The sequence below is a fragment of the Saccopteryx leptura genome, chromosome 6 (genome assembly GCF_036850995.1).
Source record: "Saccopteryx leptura isolate mSacLep1 chromosome 6, mSacLep1_pri_phased_curated, whole genome shotgun sequence".
In the NCBI taxonomy this organism is placed as follows: Eukaryota; Metazoa; Chordata; class Mammalia; order Chiroptera; family Emballonuridae; genus Saccopteryx; species Saccopteryx leptura.
The window spans coordinates 145,621,897-145,646,839 of record NC_089508.1 but is presented as its reverse complement, the minus strand read 5'-3'; the positions used below and the strand labels follow the sequence as shown (position 1 = coordinate 145,646,839).

The 24,943-nt window shown below is 40.4% G+C and overlaps 1 protein-coding gene across 2 annotated transcripts in view; it reads right to left on the bottom strand.

The window, feature by feature from the left end:
• The window catches only part of COG5 (component of oligomeric golgi complex 5), a 444,866-nt gene that overhangs the window by 105,623 nt on the left and 314,300 nt on the right, over nucleotides 1-24,943 (bottom strand). For both annotated transcript variants that reach the window (XM_066342433.1, XM_066342435.1), the window contains exons 12-14: nucleotides 16,213-16,417; nucleotides 7,471-7,632; nucleotides 3,184-3,283 (exon numbers count right to left, since the gene is read on the bottom strand). In XM_066342433.1, the coding sequence (XP_066198530.1) occupies nucleotides 3,184-3,283; nucleotides 7,471-7,632; nucleotides 16,213-16,417 (467 nt within the window). The remainder of the gene's footprint in view (nucleotides 1-3,183; nucleotides 3,284-7,470; nucleotides 7,633-16,212; nucleotides 16,418-24,943) is intronic.

Below are 24,943 nucleotides of genomic sequence, written 5' to 3'. Positions count from 1 at the left end.
GTTCGTATCCTAATTTTTACTTTATTTATTTTATTTTATTTTTTACAGAGACAGAGAGAGAGTCAGAGAGAGGGATAGATAGGGACAGACAGACAGGAACAAAGAGAGATGAAAAGAATCAATCATCAGGGTTTTTTTGCAACGCTTTCTCATATGTGCCTTGACCGTGAGGCTACAGCAGACCAAGTAACCCTTGCTTAAGTCAGCAACCTTGGGTCCAAGCTGGTGAGCTTTGCTCAAACCAGATGAGCCCGAGCTCAAGCTGGCCTCGGGGTCTCAAACCTGGGTCCTCCGCATCCCAGTCCAATGCTCTATCCACTGTGCCACCGCCTGGTCAGGCCATATCCTAATTTTTTAAAAGAAAGTATTTGAGTGTCATCTCTTCTGTCTGTCCTTGGTGCCTGGGGTTTTTTAATAGTTGCCCCCCCTTTTTTTGTATTTTTCCGAAGTGAGAAGCGGGGACCAGTCAGACAGACTGCCTCATGCGCCCGACTGGGATCCACCAGGCATGCCCACCAGGGGGCAATGCTCTGCCCATCTGGGGCATTGCTCTGTTGCTGAGCCACATAGCTCTTCTTAGCCCCTGAGGCAGACGCACAGAGCCATCATCCAGAGCCAACATGCTCCAATCGAGCCATGGCTGCAGGAGGGGAAGAGAGGGGGGGGGGGAGAGAGAGAGAGAGAGAGAGAGAGAGAGAGAGAGAGAGAAGCAAGAGGGGGAGGTTGTGGAGAAACAGATGGGTGCTTTTCCTGTGTGCCTTGACCAGGAATTGAACCGAGACATCTACATACCAGGTGGATTCTCTACCACTGAACCAATAGGCCAGGGTCAATCCCTATTATTTCTTTTTTTAAATTTTATTTTTTCTGAAGTGAGAAGCGGGGAGGCAGACAGACAGATTCCCGCATGTGCCTGACCGGGATCCACCCGCATGCGCACTAGGGGGCAATGCTCTGCCCATCAGGGGTGTTGCTCTGTTCCAACCAGAGCCATTCAAGCACCTGAGGCAGAGGCCATGGAGCCGTCCTTAGCGCCCAGGCCAACTTTGCTCCAATGGAGCCCTGGCTGTGGGAGGGGAAGAGAGAGACAGAGGGAAAGGAGAGAGGGAAGGAAGGAGAAGCAGATCTGTACTTCTCCTATGTGCTCTGGCCGGTAATCAAACCTGGGACATCCACACACCGGGCCAACACTCTACCGCTGAGCCATCCAGCCATGGCCCCTATTATTTCTTAATTAAACTATGAAATCATCTAAATATCTGCTATTGTCTAAATGTTTATATCCCCCTCCCATCCTCGATTACGCCTTGACCTGGGATCAAACCCACAACCTTGATGTATTCAAAGGATGCACCACTTAAAAATTTTTAAAAATCAATGAGTTTCTGCTAGCTTTTAGCATAGTAAGGTTTAGTAGGCCTGACTAATTTAAGGTCACAGAGTATTTGACCAAAAGTATCAATTTAATATATTTTAATTTTGTCAACACCTTCTGCTATTATTGGCTTAAATGAAGTCATAAGTTACCATTACCACTGCCTCCTCCTGCTATACAAAAGTAAATTATTTCCTATATATATGCTGGCTCTTCCTTCTAATGTTGTCCTTAGGTGGGACCATCTCATAAGAATTATCTTTCTAACATTTTCAGTAATTATACTAAACTCTATTGGATATGGTACTAAATTTTATTTATAGAAATAAACCATACATTTTTTTGTGTGACAAAGTCAGAGAGAGGGACAGATAGGGACAGACAGGAAGGGAGAGAGATGAGAAGCATCAATTCTTCGTTGGGACGCCTTAGTTGTTCATTGATTGCTTTCTCATATGTGCCTTGACTGGGGGGCTACAGCAGAGTGAGTGACCCCTTGCTCAAGCCAGTGACCTTGGGCTCAAGCTGGTGAGCCTTGCAAAAACCACATGAGCCTGCGCTCAGGCTGGTGACCTCCCAGTCTCGAACGTGGGTCCGGGTCCTCCACATCTCAGTCCGACGCTCTATCCATTGCGCCACTGTCTGGTCAGGCTAAACCATACTTTTAAAAACACCATGAACATCATAATAAAGCTTCTATAAAAAAAGCTTGAGAGAAAAATTAGTCATCTAATTACCTACAAAGAGCTTTGATGGTCCCCATAGGGCCAGTTTTCAATAAAGTTTTTTAAAAAAGATGCTTCTAAATTATTTGTCAAGGCTGTAAGAACAATTGAATGGAAAATATCACCATATTAATATGCAAAAAAATATGGCCATCTTTTGGAAATGAAAGTAGGAAGGCTCATATTATGACTATTACCATCAAGGATCATCTTATACAAATTCCTTCAGTTCAATTTGTTACCAACCTACCCTAAGAATTATTCCAGAACCAAGTGAAGCTACTAAGACATAGGTGAAACCAGACTAATTCATTTTCTGACATTTCAATTCAGAGAAGTTGGAAAAGCTAAACTGAAAGCATGATTGTCTCCCCATAAAGACTCAATAGAGACAGCAGCTTTTGGCACATTGGCTAAAATTAGCCCTATAATGATAGTGAAAGACATACTAAAGCCTTACTCTTTAGATTTCAGTTAGCACACATATATACTAATTAAATATGTGTGCCTTACTTTAAAACATTATGTAGAGAATTAAGATTATGATTCAGTTATATACCTATTATTTTAAATATATGCAAACAGCTGTTTCAAATAGAATAATTTTAGAGTTAAGCTTCTGTGCTCTAGGGTTAGAACCTTTAGGAAAGTTAACATTTTTCTATTAAAACTTTAAGCATTTTACTTCTTCCAGTTGTTCTCTTACAGTTCAAGTCAATTTCACACTAAGAAACAGTGCATATCTAGAGAGTGATCACATGAAAAGAAAATTTAATCAATCTGAAATAATTATTTTAAAAAATATGTAATTAGCCCATAAAGTGGCATATGTATTTTTTCAAAGCCTTAATTAAAAAAAACCTGCCTGCATTTTGAAAGTGTAACAGTGGTAGGCAGGCCATTTTTTAATAGATGTAACATTTTTTTCTGGTTTAAATTCATCAGAAAGTTTCAAAAGTTCAATAAAGTAAAAATGCCAGTAAATTAATATTCAGTCAATTCAATATTTATAGTTGGTCAAGTATTAAATAATTAGTAATTTTAAACAAAATCATGAAAGTTTGCCGAAGTGGTATCACTTACAAGCTGTTCCGATTTCACACCGTATAACTGGATGGTCTTTGCCACGTTTCTTGATACAGCTAACGTGAGGTTTGCGTCAACAGCAGCTACATTTAGTTCACTAAAGAAAACAAAAGCAGACTTCAATTACTAGCAGCACTGTTCATCAACCAAGTAAGAAGCACACATAAACCTAAAACCAATATGCAATATGGTAATTCTTTTTATAGATTTCACTGATTGCTTGCAAGAACTGGCTGCATTGTTTCATTTTCCCTCTTAAATTCAATGTTAGAAAAAATTCTTTCAGATGTCTTGGTTAATGACCAGTTTCTCGTTAATAAAAGCATATCATGTGTGGGTTCAGGCTGTGATTATGAGAGTAAATTGTGTACAGATTTTTTAAGTGGCACTCTTGTTAATACTGAAAAGTGCAATTAGAGACACCGCATATCACAGACATCTGCAAGGAAATGACAGCTTCTGAATGAAAATGATGACCTTGGAAGGACATGGGCTAAAAATATAAATTACATATGTTACATAAAGATATGCATTCTAGAAATTATGCCAATTCATGCTCTTTTGTGTAGTTTTTTAAATATACTGCTCACAAAAATTAGGGGATATTGCAAAATGAATATGAAGTGATAAAATATCCCCTAATTTTTGTGAGCAGTGTATATCACACATAAACATTTAATTTGAAATTTAAAATTTTGATAAAGCGTCGACCTGGAAATGCTGAGGTCGCCGGTTCGAAACCCTGGACTTGCCTAGTCAAGGCACATATGGGAGTTGATGCTTCCAGCTCCTCCCCCCTTCTCTCTCCCTCTCTCTGTCCTCTCTAAAAAAAAAAAAAAATGAATTTAAAATTTTGAATTCTTAAAGTATTTATTTGTCGTGTTTACTTTCTTCTTGTGACAGAGACAGAGAGACAGAGAAGGACAGATAGGGACAGACACACAGGAAGGGAGACAAGAAGGGAGAGAGATGAGAAGCATCAATTCTTCGTTGTGGCAACTTAGTTGTTCATGGATTGTTTTCTCATCTGTGCCTTGACTGGGGGGCTACAGCAGACTGAGTGACCCCTTGCTTGAGTTAACAACCTTGGCCTCAAGCCAGTGACCTTGGGCTTCAAGCCAGCAACCATGGGGTCATGTCTCTGATGATACGCTCAAGCTGTAACCCCATGCTCAAGCTGGTAAGCCTGTGCTCAAGCTGTCGACCTTGGGGTTTCGAACCTGGGTCCTCGGCGTCCCAGTCTAAAGCTCTATCCACTGCGCATGGCTTGGCTGTCAGGCTGTCATGTTTACTTTTAACTTTAACATTGACATTTAAAAATTTTTATTTATTGATTGATGTTTAAAGAAAAAGAGAAAGAGAGAGAGAGAGAAACAGTGATTGGTTGTTCCATTAATTTATGTATTTACTGATTGAGTCTAACATGTACCTTGACCTGAGAATGAACCTGCAGCCATGACATATTGGAACAACGCTCTAACCCAGTGGTCCCCAACCCCCAGGCCGCGGACCAGTACCAGTCCATGGGCCATTTGGTACCGGTCCGCAGAGAAAGAATAAATAACTTACATTATTTCCATTTTATTTATTTATTTATTTATTTTTTATTCATTTTAGAGAGGAGAGGGAGAGAGAGAGAGAGAGAGGAGAGACAGAGAGAGAGAAGGGGGGGAGGAGCTGGAAGCATCAACTCCCATATGTGCCTTGACCAGGCAAGCCCAGGGTTTTGAACCGACGACCTCAGCATTTCCAGGTTGACGCTTTATCCACTGCGCCACCACAGGTCAGGCTCCATTTTATTTATAGTTAAGTCTGAACGATGTTTTATTTTTAAGAAATGACCAGATTCCCTCTGTTACATCCGTCTAAGATGCACTCTTGACGCTTGTCTCAGTCACGTGATAGATTTATCCATCCCACCCTAAAGGCCGGTCCGTGAAAATATTTTCTGACATTAAACTGGTCCATGGCCCAAAAAAGGTTGGGGACCACTGCTCTAACCAATTGAGCTATTCAGCCAGGGCTTAACATTGAATTAACTGGGACATCAGAGCTGATTACCAACCAAACAAACAAAAATAAAAGTAGTGTATACAAAGACCATAAAAAGAATACTAGGAGTTAAAAATTACAAGAAACCCCACATAGAGGTAGAAAGCAGAAGTAATTATTGTTTCTGAAGTAGCAGAATAAATCTTGGCACTTAACTGATTCTCTTTATAAAGAAAATGAAGATCTTTGAAACAATACTAGTGCATACTACCTATGGCAAAAATGTCCTTTTATATGATAGTGAGACAGAATTTCTTTAATGTTCACTTTTAAACACTGGCATAAATATGTCTCTTTGAGCCCCACATTATATTTGATGATCGTACTGTCAGGCTGCATAGAGGAATGGGAGAGATGCCCCTTTAATATTCCCATTAACAGGTCAAAGAGACCAAGTTGAGTCCCGGACTGTTTCTGTCATTACCATGCTACACAAATAACAAAAACATTAGAGTAAATGAATCTAGTCAGGACTCTGGAAAGTCAAGCTAATTGTAGAGATTTAGGATGAAGACACTGGGCAATTTAGATACTGCATGGTATACCTGCAGCTGGAGAGATGCTTATGTGTATTAAACCTGTGGCTTTTAGTCTTATCCTCACACGCCTCAGATTCATTATCATCCAATTTATAGTCTAAAGAAATTTAGACATTTCTATACCTTGGCTCTCTATTGCCTATTATTTTTACTCCTTAAAGTGTTCATCTACAAATGTAAAGACCTACTGTTATGACAGTTTGTTGACTATGACAGGAACTAAGACAGTTGCAACTGCAAATTAATCTGGGTAACTTAAATGTCTAAAGGCAACAGGATAATTACATTGTCTGCAAGCACTCAGGTGGCAACCAAAAATTTTTAATTTGGGGAATTTTAAAAGCTGTCACATTCACTTAGAAAGCTTAAAATAATAAACACAGTAGGCTAGTAAGGATTATAATCCTACGTATGCCATGATGTACCTTCTGGATTTAAGATAATAAACATACTGCTATGCCTCTCAATTTGTAAAATTATCCCTATATTTACTTTCCTGTGTAATTGTAGAAATTTACTATGCTATAAAGCAGTGGTCCCCAACCTTTTTTTGGTCCATGGACTGGTTTAATGTCAGAAAATATTTCCACGGACCAGCCTTTAGGGTGGGATGGATAAATGTATCCCGTGACTGAGAGAAGCGTCAAGAGTGAGTCATAGATGGATGTAACAGAGGGAATCTGGTCATTTCTAAAAAATAAAACATCGTTCAGACTTAAATATAAATAAAATGGAAATAATGTAAGTTATTTATTCTTTCTCTGCAGACTGGTACCAAATGGCCCATGGACCGGTACCGGTCCACGGCCCACGCCCGGGAGTTGGGGACCACTGGTATAAAGAATAAGGTTTATCCTTGGCCTGGTAGTTCAGCTGGTTAGAGCGTAATCCCAACGTGCCAAGGTTGCAGGTTTGATCTCTGGTCAGGGCACATACAAGACTCAACCAATAAATGTATAAATAAGTGGAACAACAAATTGATGTTATTTTTTCCTCTCTCCTTCCCTTCCTCTTTCTCTATAATCAATAAACTAAAATAAAAAATAAAAAATAAAAAAAAAAGGTCAGTTGGCTCAGTGGTAGAGCGTCGGCCTGGCGTGCGGAAGTCCCAGGTTCTATTCCTGGCCAGGGCACACAGGAGAAGCGCCCATCTGCTTCTCCACCCTTCCCCCTCTTTTTCCTTTCTGTCTCTCTCTTCCCCTCCGCAGCCAAGGCTCCACTGGAGCAAAGGTGGACCGGGTGCTGAGGATGGCTCCATGGCCTCTGCCTCAGGCTCTAGAGTGGCTCTGGTCGCAACAGAGTGATGCCCCGGATGGGCAGAGCATCACCCCCTAGTGGGTGTGCCTGGTGGATCCCGGCTGGGCACATGCGAGAGTCTGTCTGACTGCCTCCCTGTTTCCAGCTTCAGAAAAAAATAAAAAAAAATAAAAAAAATAAAAAAGAGGTTTACTTTGCATTATTAACAAAATCCAAATAATTAGAACAAACTATTTTTAGATTGTATTTAAATGGTTTTATTAATTGGAATCTCAAGTACTTATTTTATGTGCACTCATTCACTGCAAAACTCTTGATTTAATTGCAGGACTAATTACTTGAATAATTTGAGATAAACTAAACAGACTGCTATCACACATGACTAACAAATATAGCAGGCATTTTAATAACATGCCATTATATAAAAAATACATACCTTGCTATAGTTTTAATAATACCTTCTAGTTCATCTGAGGAAGGAGGATTGCGACCACCAGGGGGGAACACCAAGTTGATAGGATCAAAGAGGCGAGATAAGGACTTTGATAGATAAGCAGCTTCATAAGGCTGTATGGAGTCTTTTAAAGCCTTTTCTGGACTGTGGGAACAAAATTTATTTAAAGTGAACTTAAATTATACAAAACTAAATGCTATTATAGCAGGCTGTGCCTTTTTTTTTAATAATTTTTATTTATTCATTTTTTTAGAAAAGAGAGAGAGAGAGAGAGAGAGAGAGAGAGAGAGAGAGAGAAGGTGGGGAGGAGCAGGAAGCATCAACTCCTATATGTGCCTTGACCGGGCAGACCCAGGGTTTTGAACTGGCAACCTCAGCATTCCAGGTCAACGCTTTATCCACTGCGCCACCACAGGTCAGGCCGGCTGTGCCTTTCTTAAAAAAAAAAGTTCTCAGCCTGGCCTGTGGTGGCACAGTGGATAAAGCGTTAACCTGGAATGCTGAGGTCGCAGGTTCGAAACCCAGGGCCTGCCCAGTCAAGGCACATATGGGAGTTGATGTTTCCTGCTCCTCCTCTTTCTCTCTCTCTCTCTCTCCTGCCATCTCTCTAAAATGAATAAATAAATAAAAAAATTAAAAAAAAAGTTCTCCTAAATAAGATGTAACTGCATATGCAGAAAAAGAAAAAATTTTGTTTAAAAATATATAAACATTGTTAGAAATACATTTCATAATTAAACATTCATTAAAGACTAAACATTTTAATGTATGCATAAATCCTAGGTATGCATGCAATATAACATGCTCCAGTACCTACTGGAGGAAGTTTGTCACTTGAAACCCAAAGAAGTAACACTGTAAAATCTTCTCAATTAATTTTCTAATGAGGTAAAGCCTTTACTTAGCAAATCCTATCTTTATACAGTATCAGGTCTGCAGAGATCTCTTCTACACACCAGATGGCTATTGTTGCATTGGCTGTTTGTAAATATGTAAGTAAATAAGTTTGTAAATATGATATATATGTTTGCTCGCTTATAGTTTGCCTCAGGTGTGGGAGACAGGCTGTAAACCAGCAAACCAAGGCTTAGTTTTAAGACTAAGCCTTTCCCACCCTTTTAATACTAAGATCTTTTCAAAACTAAGCTTTTCCCCACACCTTTGTTGCATAATGTGGGGTGGTGCACTCTCATGAGGAGTGAATAAGGCTAATGAGGTAGAAACCTTTGATTCTAGGAAACTCGGATAAGTCAGTGGCTTTGGGAGCCCTGAATGAAAAGGGAAGTATTTTCCCACTGTTTGTATTTTCTCACCCGCCGGGTGCGAGCTAGGATTAAAGGTGATGGCCGAACAGTTCTTGGCTCCGTTGTTTCACAACCGTCTGTCCGAATCAAATTTGAACCTGCACGGGACAGGCGGCTGTGATGGTGGCTGTGGCTACCGGCTTTACACCTGTTGTCATTTTTTATTTGACAATCTAGGGGGAAAGATGTCAGTGTCCCTGACTAAACAGTCAAGTATTGCATGTTTTAAAAATTCTTGTGGCACACCATTTGAAAATTGCTGTAACTAGGCTCAAACCTTTTCACCCATAGCTTCCACCTTCCATACAGTTCACTGTCTGAGAGTAACTGGGGGAACTCAATTCTAGCTTGAGTAGTAGTAGCTTTAGTTATAATCAATAGGCTTAATGGTTAATGGAAGTAAAAAACTTTGTTTTGGAAGTGGGATACCTGAATGGGCCCACATGATTTAGGAAGATCTGCAAGTAATCCACTTTTGTGCCCCAGGGGACTGGCAAGTAATCCACTTTTGTGCATGAGGAGATCTGTGAGCAAAGTCTTTGTGCTCCAAGGACTGCTGGCTGTGACCCAATTAATTTTGACTGTCATCTGATTAACTTGCCTTTGAAATTCTAAAACCCTTACCTACCCCATTCTTACACTTACAAAAAGACTGCTCTCAGGATAAGAGGTTGAGATGGCTTGTTAGCATACTAGCTCCCCCACACCCACCCTCTCCTCAGGTTGCAGGCCACCTGAATCAAGTGTCCATAAAGATTCAATCCCTGCTTCTCCACTTATCTGGCTGGGTGGTGATAGGCAGCGTCAATGCTGACATTTCTGGCTTCAAGAGAGAAGTACATATACAGGTCTAGGTTTTTATCAGCCTTCCCATGCCAAAGTTATTTAAAGTCCTTTAATCATAAATAATACCAATTGGAGTTTCTAATTTGTTTTACAATATTCTTCACAAAAGAAAACTTAACCTACTCCTACTAAATACTTGTTCCCTTCTTACTCTTCCCATGTCTTCAATTATTTGTCGATTTTTATTTAGCAGTCCAATTTTTGGTTCGTATAGTTTTCCTCTGACAATTACTAATAAAGTCATGCCATCTATTTAAATGTCTTCTCTATTTTGCCTTCTGACATTTACTAACCTTAAGAAGCTTCTTCCTGTTAGATTCAGGGAGTACTGACATGCTGGGGCTGCCAAGAGTGTACAAGGTCCCTGTGACGCTGAGAACAAAGAGTTCAGCAACATCCTGCATTGAGTCAGAGACCCTTATCAGAAGTTTATGTTTGAAATTCTCCACTGAGTAATACCCCCCCCCCTGTAACTGCGCACGGCCTCCCTAGCCAATAGCTAACAGCTACATCAGCTTCTGTATGAACCGCTTGCTTGCTACGCTATAAAAACACCAAGACTGTAGGTGCTCGGTGTGACTCTGGTGACTGCCACCTGAGCTCACCCCTGCGCAGGTTTGTTTGTTTTTTGTTTTGTTTTGTTTTGTTTTCTCTTGGCCATAAAACTTTGTCTAAAACTCTCCAAACGTCTCCAGTGTTTGTTTTACCCGGTGTTGGGCAGATAAAATGTATTATGCTCACTTTGTTAAAAATAGGCGCTGCCCACGTGAGGCCATTGCCCAGGTGATATTAATGTGTGTTGAGAATTGTTGTAGCCTGAGGCTTGGTTTTGGGATTAAGCCTGTCCCACCCTTTTTGGTGTGAGGTGGTACAATCCTATCATGCCTCAGAGAAGTGACTTTGTATTAGAGACTTCCCTATTATGTATATTGGATTAAGGGTTTGGATTTCTACACTATAAAAGGGAGGCAGAACAGAACTCGGGCTCTTGGTTCCTGAGGTTAGCATGAGAGAGAGAAGAGAGTAGAGCCAGCAGCGGAAGGAGGCCACGTGGAGGAGGCCAGGAGAAGCAGCCAAGATGGCGGAGTGCTGAGTGAGATGCCAGTTTGTGTAGAGTTTGTATCTGGGATAAGGAAGAAGATGGGGAACTGAGGAGAAGAAGGCTGGTGAGCTAGAAACCTTTGATTCTAGGAAACTCGGATAAGTCAGTGGCTTTGTGAGCACTGAGTGTGACTGGGTTTTGGAGCCCAGTGTGTATTTTTACTTGCCCGCCGGGTGCAAGGTAGGATTAAAGGCTATGGCCCACCAGTTTTTGGCTCCATGGTTTCTTTACCGTCTGTCCGAATCCAATGGGAACCTGCACGGGCTGGGCGGCTGTGATGGCAGCCCTGATAGCCCTGGCCGTGCCTCCTGGCTTTACACCCGGCGAGTGCAACATTCCCACACACAATATATAGGCAATATATTACACAACTGTACACCCACCTGAAACCTATATAATTCTATTAACCAATCTTAACACAATAAGTTAAAAAGGAGGAGGGGGAAAAGGAGGGAGAGAAAGAGGAGGAGGAGAAGAAAGAAAAGAAGAAGGAGAAGAAGGAGAAAAAGGAGAAGTTTCTTCACTCTCCCACAGATATTTTAGCACTGAATTGTAAGTACAACACTCTTACTGTTCTCCAAGTTCACTAAGATTTTTTGGTGGCTAGCTGTCAAAACAGGTAACTTCTCTTTTTTATATCCTGTGTCAGAAGCTGTTGGTCAAATGAGTTTGTAAATATGATATATGTGTTTGCTCGCTTGTGATTTGTGTTGGGTGTGGGGGACGGGCTGTGGGCAGGCAGGGTCTTTGTAGCCTAGGGTTTAGTTTTAAGACTGGGCTTTTCCCCACACCCTTGACTGATTGTATGATCTGGGTGGTGCACTCTCATGAGGAATCCAATTATGCCTCAGATAAGTGACTTTGTATCAGAGACTTCCTTGTTTGTATATTGGATTAAGGGTTTTTGGTTTTCTACACTATAAAGTAGGACAGACCAGGAGCTGGCTCACACAGCTCCTGCTATCACGATTGCAGGGGCTTCCCTGATCCCTTGCCCTTCATGGGAAAAGCTGGTTTTCTGCTTTTCCCTTGTCTTCTTTTGTGGTTTGCCTGTCTTGGTGAGACACCAATAAATAGGATGGCCCACCATCCTCCGACTCCGCCATTTCTTTACCGTCTGCCCGAATCCAATGGGAACCTGCATATGAATGGCCACGATGGCGGCTCCTGGCCTTACAGAAGCCTACCTTTATTTTACTTCTATTATGGAATAGAAGTAAAACATTTCTGAGTCAATATTTTGAAGTGTTCCTACTCTAAGATCTTCAAGCTTGAGAACTTTCCATACCCCTAACTCTTCCTTGCCTCCTATCAATAAGATTAAGTCTCCATAATTTGCCAGGTACTTCCTAACTGTAGGAAATGTAGCAGTAAATCAGTTAGAAAAATCCTGTTCTCAATAAAAGTGATACAAAAATTTTTTAATGAGTTAAATACAGAATATGACTTGCCTATTTGTGGTCTTTTAGAGTTAATCTTACTTGGAGATTGTTGACCATACCAGATGTATAGATTAATGTCTTTCAATAAATTCTGTAACTTTGTAGAAACTCCATTTCTTTAACATGAACCTCTCTCCTTTCTATTCATCCACTCTCTGCCTTAATCATTAAGTCTTAAGATATAAGATGCTGGTCAGCATCAAACTGTCCTAAGCAAAAAGCTTCAGGTAACACCTTACTCTAGAAATTTGCTGGTGGTGACAGGGAGGGAGCAGCAGCCTGAGGCGCTCTGAGCCTGCATCTCCTAGCATGGAGTCACTCTTGCAAAAGCCAGGGGAAAGTTTATTGAGACTCCAGTATTTTCAGGGAGCCACAACAAGGTAGAGATGCCACCCTGAGCAGTGGTTGGGCACAATATGGAGTACCTACCTCTTGACCTCATTTGCCTGAACTTAGCCTCACCTATGGGCAGCCATGGGCAAGATGAGAAATAGTGAGTCTCTGCTCCTCCCAAAAAGATAACCTTCAAAAAAAGAGAAAGAAAGAAAGAAAGAAAAAGCCCTGGTCAGGTAGCTCAGTCAGTTAAAGCAGTGGTTTTCAATGGTTGGTCCACCAGAAATTTCATGCTGGTCCATGAAAGAGTTAGCCACTCTGATGCTGTGTGAAGATTATAGACTATTTTCTGCTGGTCTGCAAAAGAGTTAACCACCCTGATTATATACAGTCTAATCTTCACAAAACATCAGAGTGGTTACCTTTTTCATGGACCGGTAGGAAATTTCTGGTGGACTGGTAGTGGTCCACAGACCAGCAACTGAAAATCACTGAGGCCTAACCTGTGGTGACGCAGTGGATAAAATGTCAACCTGGAACGCTGAAGTTGCTGTTTCGAAACCCAGGGTCCCTAGTCAAGGCACATATGGGAGTTGATGCTTCCTGCCCCTCCCCCACTTCTCTCTCTTCTCTCTAAAATGCAGAGGTGGATTAAGGTTGGTTGAGGCCCCAGGTGCAGAAGAAAATATTGGGCCCCTTAAAAAAAAGAGAGTGAAAATAAAAATATATGTTAATCATATTTTTAAATAAATAAAAAATATCATGTACTATTAATGTTAAAATTGCACATATAAACCCAAGCTTGGTGTCATTAGAAAAAAGTGTAAAGTTGGGGTTTTGTGGGGCCCTTCAGAAGTCGAGGCCCAGGGCGCGTGCCTGTTGCACCTGCCATTAAATCCTCCTCTGCTAAAATGAATAAATAAAGTCTTTAAAAAAAAGGGGGGGCGGGAAACCACTGGGTTAGAGCATCATTCCAATAAGCCAAGGTTGCAGGTTCAATTCTGGTCAAGGCACATACAAGAATAAATCAATTAATGCACAAATAAGTGAAACAACAAATCAATGTCTTTTTCTCTCTCCCCTTATGCTCTTTCTAAAATCAATACAAAAAAACAAAACAAAACAAAAAAACAGCCCTCCAATTGGGATCTGGGGGCTGTGGATCAAAAAAAGGGGTTCCATGGGAAGTAACCTCACAGGGTAATCTGATCAGAAATTCCTAACTGTGCTAATCATGATGAATAGTCATAATGAAGCCCTACAACTTCTTTAGGTAAAGGTTTTAAGCCAGCCCTGTTCATTTTTCTAGGTTAACACACATTTTACCTTTTTTATTTTTAAAGAGAGAGAGAGGAACAGACAGGGACAGAAAGACAGGAAGGGAGAGAGACGAGAAGCATCAATTCTTTGTTAAGGTGCCTTAGTTGTTCATTGATTGCTTTCTCTTTGTACCCTGACCGGGAGCTCCAGCTAGGCCAGTGACCCCTTGCTCAAGCCAATGGCCCTGGGCTCAAGCCAGCAACCTTGGGCTTCAGCCAGTGACCTTTGGGTCAAGCTACAGATATAATCCCACACTCAAGCTGGTGACTCTACACTCAAGCTGGTGAGCCTGCACTCAAGCCAGATGAGCCTTTGTGCAAGCCAGTAAATTCAGGTTTTGAGCCTGGGTCCTCAGTGTCCCAGGCTGACACTTTATCCAGTGCACCATTGTTCAGATGTTATTCTATATTAGGGTAGTCAACCTTTTTATACCTACTGCCCACTTTTGTATCTCTGTTAGCAGTAAAATTTTCTAACCACCCACCGGTTCCACAGTAATGGTGATTTATAAAGTAGGGAAGTAACTTTACTTTATAAAATTTATAAAGCAGAGTTACGGCAAGTTAAAACATATAATAATAATTACTTACCAAGTACTTTATGTCAGATTTTAGCTGTTTGGCAGAATAAATCTTTATAAAACAACTTACTATAGTTAAATCTATCTTTTTATTTATACTTTGGTTGCTCCGCTACCGCCCACCATGAAAGCTGGAATGCACACTAGTGGGCGGTAGGGACCAGGTTGACTACCACTGGTCTAGATTTTGATTCACCAAGGGCCTTGTTCCATTCTTTACCTCTTCCCTTTCCTACATCAATTTCTTTAGCTATCTATAAACAGTCTCACCTCCCCCTGTATTATTAAGAGCAAAGACTTTCCTTTGACTCAGCTAACATGGTCAAATGTGTTTTCTTCTCTGCCTTACTTTTCAAAGGAATCTTTAAAACCCACTGTATTTGTTTTCTTGTAAACTCAGGATTTTGGAGGTTCTTAAATATAGCTCCTCTAAAGGGTGACAATGACATCCCATTACCCAAAATACTGTGATCTTTTTCTCTTCATTGAATTTTTTTTTTTTTTGTATTTTTCCGAAGCTGGAAACGGGGAGGCAGTCAGACAGACTCCCGCATGCCCGGACCGGGATCCACCCGGCACGCCCACCAGGGGGTGATGCTCTGCCCTTCTGGGGCGTCACTCTGCCGTAATCAGAGCCATTCTAGCGCCTGAGGCAGAGGCCACAGAGCCATCCTCAGCGCCTGGGCAAACTTTGTTCCAGTGGAGCCTTGGCTGCGGGAGGGGAAAAGAGAGACAGAGAGGAAGGAGAGAGGGAGGGGTGGAGAAGCAGATGGGCGCTTCTCCTGTGTGCCCTGGCCGGGAATCGAACCCGGGACTCCTGCACGCCAGGCCGACGCTCTACCACTGAGCCAACCGGCCAGGGCCCATTTAATGTACGTTTTGATATTATTAGATCTTTGTAGATCCATACATGGGTTCCTTCCCTTGTCCCCTCTTCCGTTAATCCTCATTCAATCTCCATGTTTTGCCATGAAAGACTAATTGAAGAAAACAATATAACACTCTTTATCCAGGTAGCATGCCTACACCTTTCTATCCCCACAGGCATGTACCTCTTAAACTGTAAGGGTCCCCACAGACTTGCAACCAGGGGAGCAGTGGGCCATGGCAGCTGGTTCTGGGCTCACCAGAACCTGTGTCCAAGGCCTCCTCTTCTCTGGCTTTTCAGTGAGCCCAAGCAGCCCACCTTGGCTCACCTCTGTCACTTCTATCCTAAGCCTTATTTTGTTTCACTGTCCTCAGTTTTAGCAGACAAACTCTCAAAATAAAAAAGTTTAAAAAAAGGAAAATAATAAAAACAATAAAGTCTCATTCTATCATTCTAGCCTATTCTTCCATTTATATTTCCAGTCAAAACTTCTACTTCCTATATTTTACCAGTCAGAACTTCTTACTGCAGGATACAATTTTTAAAAGTGAAAGAGAAACAAATATTTAAATATCACTTATGAATCTATCCAACATTTTTTTTGCAAGTAGGTGATAACACTCTGTTATTTGAGTCAGTCTCCTCAATACAAATATGATTCTAGTGTTTAGAGGTATGCAAATCAATTAATTTGGTAATCAAATTTTATTTAAAGTGAAGATAACACTCTATTTCAATATAGGAGGAAAAGCTGGCTGCTTTAAACTTACTGAGATATGTTGCTTTCCAAAACAGCTCCTAAATATGAGTAATCTAAGGCATTTTCATATTTGAGTAGATTCAGTTCTTCTACCATAGAACCTAGTTCCGCATAAAATTATGTTAAATCCTTAATATGCTAAGAAAGAGGTTTAGTTAAATAAACATACTCATAATCTGGCTTTTGTGGTATAAATATGTCCTGGGTATCATCTTCCATATGTTGCAGTTCAACATAGAGGTCTGCAGTTCCATTTGCATTAAACTTTCCTTGAATATTTTGGCTGTACTGTTGAAGACGTTTCCATAAATCATTATAAAGGCGCAATAATTTAGGGTATTCTCCTTCAAATGCCTGTTTTAAAAACATAGAAGCTGCCAAGCAAAACAATAACATGCATTAGATAAATGATAAGACAATAAAATATAGCAAATAAAAGTTTCTTTTGTATATGAAGATGATAAGACATACAGCCTACATTACAGGACAAACTACAGATGTATTCTAATGAGGCTTTTAAAAATAATGCTGGTAAAATAAATAAAGTAAATAATGCTGGTAATGGTAAATTTTTATCCAGACAATTCACTACATTTGATACATTTGTGGACCATATGTTTTGAAATGTAATCTATAAAGAAATAGGCAAACTGAGCCTTGCCTGGTTGGCTCAGTGGATAGAGCATTATTATCCCACAAGCCGAGGTCATGTGTTAGATCCCCAGTCAAGGCACATACAAGAACCAATTAATGAATGCACAACTAAATGGAACTAGACGGAACAGTAAATTCATGCTTCTCTCTCTCTCAAATCAATAGAAACTTAAAAAAAAATAGGTAAATTAAAAATTACAGTTGAAGATTTCAATTCATTCTCCCAATGGTTGATAAAACAAGTAAGTCAGTATGAATATAGAAAATCTAAATATACAAAATTTACTTAATTGACATTATTCAAAACTGCTAAATACACATTATTTTCAAGTGCATATGAATCATTTACCCCAGATTGACAATTTTTGATGCAATAAAACAGTCTGAATAAATGTAAAAGGTTTCAAGTCATACAAAGTATGTTCTCTAATCAAATAGTTTTAGAATAGAAATCAGTAACAAAGATATCTTTGCAAGATATATTTGGAACTAAAAAACAAGCTTCTAAATAAATAACTTATGTTGTTCATAAAAGAAACCAAAATAAAAATTAGAAAGTATTTTGAACTCAATGGAAATTATAACACAACATATGAAAATTTGTGAAATGTCACTAAAGGAGTACTTGTGTTAAGCCCAATCCTGAGGGACTCGAAACATTGAAGACACGAACAAAATCCATCGATTCCACACCAAAGCTTTATTGTCTAGCTTGGCCAAGCGGTGGGAACTCCGACAGAAATCTGAGGGAGAGCACGCCGGTCCTTCGTTCTGCTTAGTTTTTATAGTTTTGCAAGCGGGAAGTATAGAAGCAAAAATTGCAATTAGGTGCCCTTTACCACTATTGGTTATAGTCATATGCCCTTTAACATGATAGGACCATGTTCAATTTGTAGGCCATACATCATTTTGGAGAAAACAAAATTTACAAGTCAACACAATGATAGAAAGATGTCTCTTTACATATTAAAAAACATTCCTGTATTTTTTTTTTTTTTTTTTTTTGGTATTTTTCGGAAGCTGGAAACGGGGAGGCAGTCAGACAGACTCCCACATGCGTCCGACCAGGATCCACCCGGCACGCCCACCAGGGGGCGATGCTCTGCCCATCCGGGGCATCGCTCTGTTGCAACCAGAGCCATTCTAGTGCCTGAGGCAGAGGCCAAGGAGCCATCCCCAGCACCCTGGCCATCTTTTGCTCCAATGGAGCCTCAGCTGTGGGAGGGGAAGAGAGAGACAGAGAGGAAGGAGGGGGAGGGGTGGAGAAGCAGATGGGTGCCTCTCCTGTGTGCCCTGGCCGGGAATCAAGCCCGGGACTCCTGCACACCAGGCCAACGCTCTACCACTGAGCCAATAGGCTAGGGCGACATTCCTATATTTTCTAATGTTTATCCGCCATCTCTTTATCTAGAGTCACACACATTAACCATATGCATTCATATGGGAGAGGTAGTTTCCGTGGGAACAAATGCCCGCAAATGGCTCATTACTATAAGAAAAGGTTTATTCTGGCTTTTCTCTTCCTGCACCTGGCTAGCCATTCACCCCTTTCCCCACAGGTGTGGTGGAATGTCAGGGAATCCATGTTTTCCTTCCCTTTGCATTTACAATACAATGCCAAGGGCCATCCTGGTTTTATGCCAATCACACAGTACAGAGATTATTCACAAAATTTCTCTGCACACCTTAACCCAAATTAATAAAATGTTCTTTAAGCCTCTTAAAATATTAATATCGATTCTGTAGCTTTTGGTACTTTACAACACCTGCGGGTGAGGTGGCGCAGTGGCTCCTCAGGGCTCCTTACTTGGGGAGAATTTTATATTCACATCTATATTTGAAAAGACAAGTTTTGAATGACCTCAGCTTTCATCTTAACAACACAGAAAAAGAAAAGCAGATAAAACCTAACATAAACAGAAGAAAGAAAATAAAGATCTAGCCTGACCAGGCGGTGGCGCAGTGGATAGAGCGTCGAATTGGGATGTGGCAGACTCAGGTTTGAGACCCCAAGGTCACCAGCTTGAATGTGGGCTCATCTGGCTTGAGCAAAAAAGCTCACCAGCTTGGACCCAAAGTCTCTGGCTAGAGCAAAGGGTTACTCCTTCTGCTGAAGGCCCGCGGTCAAGGCACATATGAGAAAGTAATCAATGAATAACTAAGGTGTTGCAACGAAAAACTGATGATTGATGCTTCTCATCTCTCTCTGTTCCTGTCTGTCTGTCCCTATCTATCCCTCTCTCTGACTCTCTCTCTCTCTGTAAAAAAAAAGAAAAGAAAAGAAAGATCTATACAGATATCAATAAAACAGAAAAATAAAACACTAAAACAAAAAACTGGTTCTTAGAGAAAAATAATTAAAATTTATAAACTTCTAGACAGATTGGTTAGGAAAGGAGAGAAGAAACAAATTAGCCATATTAGGAATGAAAGAGGTGACCTCATTATATATTCTATAGATGTTAAGAGGATCATAAGGAATTATGGGGGTTTTCTTTGTTCTTTTTTCACTTTTTAGTTTTTTGTGTTTGGATTTTTTTCCCCATTTGTTAAAAAAATTATTTAGCCAGACCTGTGGTAAAGTATCAACCTGGAACACTGAGGTTGCCAGTTTGAAAGCCTAGGCTTCCCTAGTCAAGGCACATACAGGAAGCAACTTCTTGAGACTTGTTTGGAGGTTCTAGCTGGGGAGTGCAGCTACTCGTATACCCTTGACCGAAGAACGGTCCTCTCCTCTAGCGGGGGAAGGTCGTCCTCTTCGACCAAGCGCGCAGCTTCGGGAGGGATGCACATGGAGCGGTGAGGGAGGAAGGGGACACCCGCCTAGCCAGCCAGATCAGCCGAATCAACCTTGGCGATCAATGGAGTGACAGATGTCGCAGCCAGATCGCCCTCACATCCAAGGAAGCAACTTCTATAAGCTGATGCTTCCAGCTTCTCCCTGCTCTTCCTCTCCTTCTCTCTAAAAATCAATCAATAAAAAACTTTTAAAAAATTTATTTTTAGAGAGAGAGAAACATTGGTTTGTTGTTCGACTTATTATGCATTCATTGGTTGATTCGTGTATGTGCCCTGACCGGAAACTGACCCTGCAACCCACAACTTTGGCATATTGGAATGAAGCTCTAATCAACTAAGCTAGCTGGCCAGGGCTTGAATTATGAACAACCTTATACCAATAAATTTGAAAACTTCCACGAACTGGACAGATTCCTTGAAAGATACAAACTATTAGAGCTCACTCAAGAAGAAAAGGATATACTAAACAACCTTATTATTTATTAAATTTTCTAGTTAAAAAACTTTCCACAGAGAAAATATACAGGCTCAAATAATTTCAGTGATAAATTCTATCAAACAACTTTTTTTTAAGTGAGGAAGGGGAGATAGTGAGACAGACTCCCACATGCGCTTTGACCGGGATCCATCTGGTAACACTATCTGGGGCTGATGCTTGAATCAATCAAGAGAGCTATCCTCAGCACCTGAAGCTTACACTCAAACTAATCATGATATTGGTTGCGGGAGGAGAACAGGGAGAGAAGAGGGGGGAGGAGAAGCAGATGGTCACTTCTCTTATGTGCCCTGACCACAGATTGAACCCAGGATATCCATATGCTGGGCCGTTTTATCCACCAAGCCACCGGCCAGGGCCTCTAACCAAACAATTTAAGGAAGAAATAATGCCAATTTCCAACTCCTTTTATTTATCTTTTTTTTTTTTTGGAGAATTTTTATGAGTTTATTTGAGTAAAAACTGATGGCATTGCCTGGAAGCAGGATCTCAAAATGGTCCACCAACTGTTTTTATAAGACTCTGACAAAAGCAAAAACCTAACAGGAAACAGACAAAAAGACTGATAAAAATAAAATAAAATAAAATACAAAAAAGTAAAGAAAAACAAAAAAATACAAAAGAGAAAAAAATAATATCCTTCATGAATGTACATGCAAAAAATTCAGCAAATCTAGTCCCAGAATATATAAAAAGAATAATACATATGACCAGGTGGGTTATCCTAAGAATTTATGGTTGGTTTAACATTTTAATATCAATCAATGTGATTCATCATATTAACAAACTAAGATGAAAAGCATGTGATCATATAAATATATGAAGAAAAAGCATTTGAAAAAATAAACAGTTCATTTCTACCAAAAACTCTGTCCAGTAGGAACAGAAGGGAACATTCTCAACATGAGAAAAGGCATCTATAAAACACGCCATAGCTAATGTGATACTTAACAAGACTAAATGCTTTTGCCCCAAAATAAGAAAAGAATGTCTGCTGTCAGCACTTCCATTTCACAATATCCTAGAGGTTCCAGTCAGTGTAGTAAGATCAAAAACAAGCCAAAACAAACAAATAAAAAACCCAATCAAACAACCAAGCAAAAAAAAAAAAAAAAAATCAGCTTGGAAAGCCATAAGTGATATATAAAAATACATACATACATATATATATGTGTCACTTTAGTTGTTCATTGATTGCTTTTTTTTTCTTTTTCTTTTCTTTTTTTTTCAATTTTAAGTGAGAGGAGGGGAGATTGAGAGAGATACTCCCTTATGCACTCCGACCGGGATCCACTTGGCAAGCCCCATCTGGAGCCAAGCTCACAACCAAGCTATTTTTAACACTTGTGGCGAAGCTATCCTCAATGCCCAGGACAATATGCTAGAACCAATAGAGCCATGGCTGTGGGAGCAGAAGAGAGAGAGAGAGAGAGAGCGAGAATGAGAAGAGAAGGGGTGGAGAAGCACATGGTTGCTTCTCCTGTATGCCCTGACCAAAACCCCAGGACTTCTACATACCAGGTTGATGCTCTACCACTGAGCAAACTGGCCAGGATTCATTGATGGCTTCTCATATGTGCCTTGACGAAAGGTGTGGAGGCAGGCTCCAGCTGAACCAGTGACCCCTTGCTCAAGCCAACTTTGGGCTTCAAGCCAGTAACTTTGGGATCATGTTGATGATCCCACACTCAAGCCAGTGACTTCAGGGTTTTGAAGCTAGAACCTCAGTGTCCCATGGTTGGCACTATCTACTGCACCACCACCTGGTCAGGCATGATACCACTATTTAACTCACAGAAAACATGATCATCTATGTTGAAAACCTGATGCAATCCACAAAAATGGCTACAAGAATTAATAAATAAATTTAACAATGGTACAGGATATAAGATCAATATATAATATTCAATCATATTTCTATATACTATATTAGCAATGAACAATCAGAAACTAATACTGAAAAAATAATATAATTTATAATAGATTAAAAAGATGAAATACTTAAGATATATAGCTGACAAAAATATGTGAAAGATCTGAACACTACAAACTGCAAACAGTGCTGAGAGAAATTAAAGAAGATCTAAATAACTGATGAGAGACAAAATAGTCATAGTTTGGAAGACTCAGTGTTGTTAAGATATAAATTCTCGGCCCTGGCCGGTTGGCTCAGTGGTAGAGCGTCGGCCTGGCGTGCGGGAGTCCCGGGTTCGATTCCCGGCCAGGGCACACAGGAGAGGTGCCCATCTGCTTCTCCACCCCTCCCCCTCTCCTTCCTCTCTGTTTCTCTCTTCCCCTCCCGCAGCCAAGGCTCCATTGGAGCAAAGTTGGCCAGGGCGCTGAGGATGGCTCTGTGGCCTCTGCCTCAGGTGCTAGAATGGCTCTGATTGCGGCAGAGCGACGCTCCAGATGGGCAGAGCATCGCCCCCTGGTGGGCATGCCGGGTGGATCCCGGTCGGGCGCATGTGGGAGTATGTCTGACTGCCTCCCCGTTTCCAACTTCGGAAAAATACAAAAAAAAAAAAAGATATAAATTCTCCCCAAAATTACATATTAAAATCAATGCAACCTTTCTTTTGTAGAAAATGAAGGGTTCTAAAACTCATATGAAAATGAAAAGGACTTAAAAAAAAAAAGAAAATGCAAAAGGACCTAGAATAGTCGAAAAGAATAAAGTTGAAGAAATACTACCTGCTTATAAGATTTATAAAACTACACAAATCAAAATATTGGTATTAGTGTAAAGACTGATAACAGAGAAAAATGAAAAAAATAGAATCTAAAAGTAAACCCATGCATATATAAAAAAAACAAATTTTGACCAAGTGCAAAGGCAATTTTAGTGGACATTTGGACACCTTTCAACAAGGATATTGTAATAATTAGATATTTGTATTTAAAAAAGACAGTAAATACCTTATACCTTATAAAGAAATTAACACATAAAGGATTCAAGACCCAAATATAAATTCTAAAACTACAAATCTTCAATTAAGAACACATAAGAGAACCATTCTTTCCTTGGCTTAGGCATGATATGAACCCAAAATTATAATCCATAAAACAATAAACTGATAAACTGAATGTATCTAATTAAAAGCATGAGCTTTTCAAAAGACACCTAAGAGAATGAAACAACAAGCTCCAAATTGAGAAAATAAATTTTCCATATATCTGATAAAGGATTTGTATATAGAATATATAAAGAACTGCCAAATCTCAATAATAAGAAAACCTAATTTTATCTTTTTTTTTTTTTTTGTATTTTTCTGAAGCTGGAAATGGGGAGAGACAGACAGACTCCCGCATGCGCCTGACCGGGATCCACCTGCTACGCCCACCAGGGGGCGAAGCTCTGCCCACCAGGAGGTGATGCTCTGCCCCTCCGGGGCGTTGCTCTGCCGCGACCAGAGCCACTCTAGCGCCTGGGGCAGAGGCCAAGGAGCCATCCCCAGCGCCCGAGCCATCTTTGCTCCAATGGAGCCTTGGCTGCGGGAGGGGAAAAGAGAGACAGAGAGGAAGGGGGGGGTAGAGAAGCAAATGGGCGCTTCTCCTATGTGCCCTGGCCGGGAATCGAACCCGGGTCCCCCGCACGCCAGGCCGATGCTCTACCACTGAGCCAACCGGCCAGGGCCTTCACAACCTAATTTTAAAGTGAGACTTTTATCAAAGAAAGTATATGATTGGCAAATAAGCATACTATAAAGTCAACATCTTTAGTCATCAGCAAAATGCAATTAAAGCCACAATCAGATATGACTATATGCCTGTTAGAATGACTAAAATTAAGAAACCAAACATTGGTGAGAAGAGAAAAACTAGAATTCTCATATACTGTTGGTGAAAAAAAGTTGTATTAACATTTTGCAAAAGAATCTGGCATTTCCTTAAAATGTTAAATATGTGCCTATGATATGGTCAAAACATTCTTCTTCTAAATATTTATCCAATAAAAAGTATAAATCCATATGATGACTTGTATATGAATATTCAAAGCACCTTTATTTGCAATTGCCAAAAACTGAAAATAATCCAAATGTCCAACAATAGGTGAATGTATAAACAAACTCTGGGACAATGGAATACTATATCCAGCAGTAAGAACATACTACAATATGGATGAATCTATATAATCATGCTGCATGAAAGACAAATAAGGATACCTAATACATGCTATTCAATTTGTACAAAGTTCTAGAAAATGTAAAGCAACACTTAGTGATAAAAGTCAGATCAGCATTTGCCTAAGGAAGGGGGAAGGAGATGGAAGGGAAAGGTGTTACAAAGGGGTCCAGGGCACTTTTCTGTAAACTGATCTTGACTGCTGTGATGTTTTCATAGGTATACATACACATGTCAAAACTTACCAAACTCCACACTTTAAACATGTTCAGTTTACTATATGCCAATTATAGCTTAGTAAAGCTGTTTTTAAAAAGAATCTCAGAGAGGACTTCTTTGAAATCCCTCCTCCCCTGACGAAGAAGCGATTCACCATAGCCCAAGTGCCCCTACACATTCCTGCAGGGAATGCTGACAATGGGATACTCTTTATCCAGGCCAGTTATCAGGTTGGTTCCGACCTGTAGCAAGCAACTTGAAGAGACAAGTTAACTTCTCCCTGCACACAAAGAGCAGGCTTGCTTCTTGCTTACTACAAAAGTGGTAGATTCTCATCTGCAATGTGAACTCATAGCTGTACACTGACCACTTGGACCCATTTTGTCTCTCAAGGAGACTTGGAGGCACAGGGAACCAACAAACAAATACTCTGAGGCTCATGCTGCTTGCTGTGCTGAGAGTAATAAAGTCCTTTTGCTCTGACTCAGGAGTTTCATGTCTTCTGACAACATTCAGCAAACTTTGGCAGGCTAGCCAAACCATATTCCTTTGGTTATTACCCCAACCATCTGTTCTTTGCCTTCTTTGCATTTATCACAATTTGTAATTG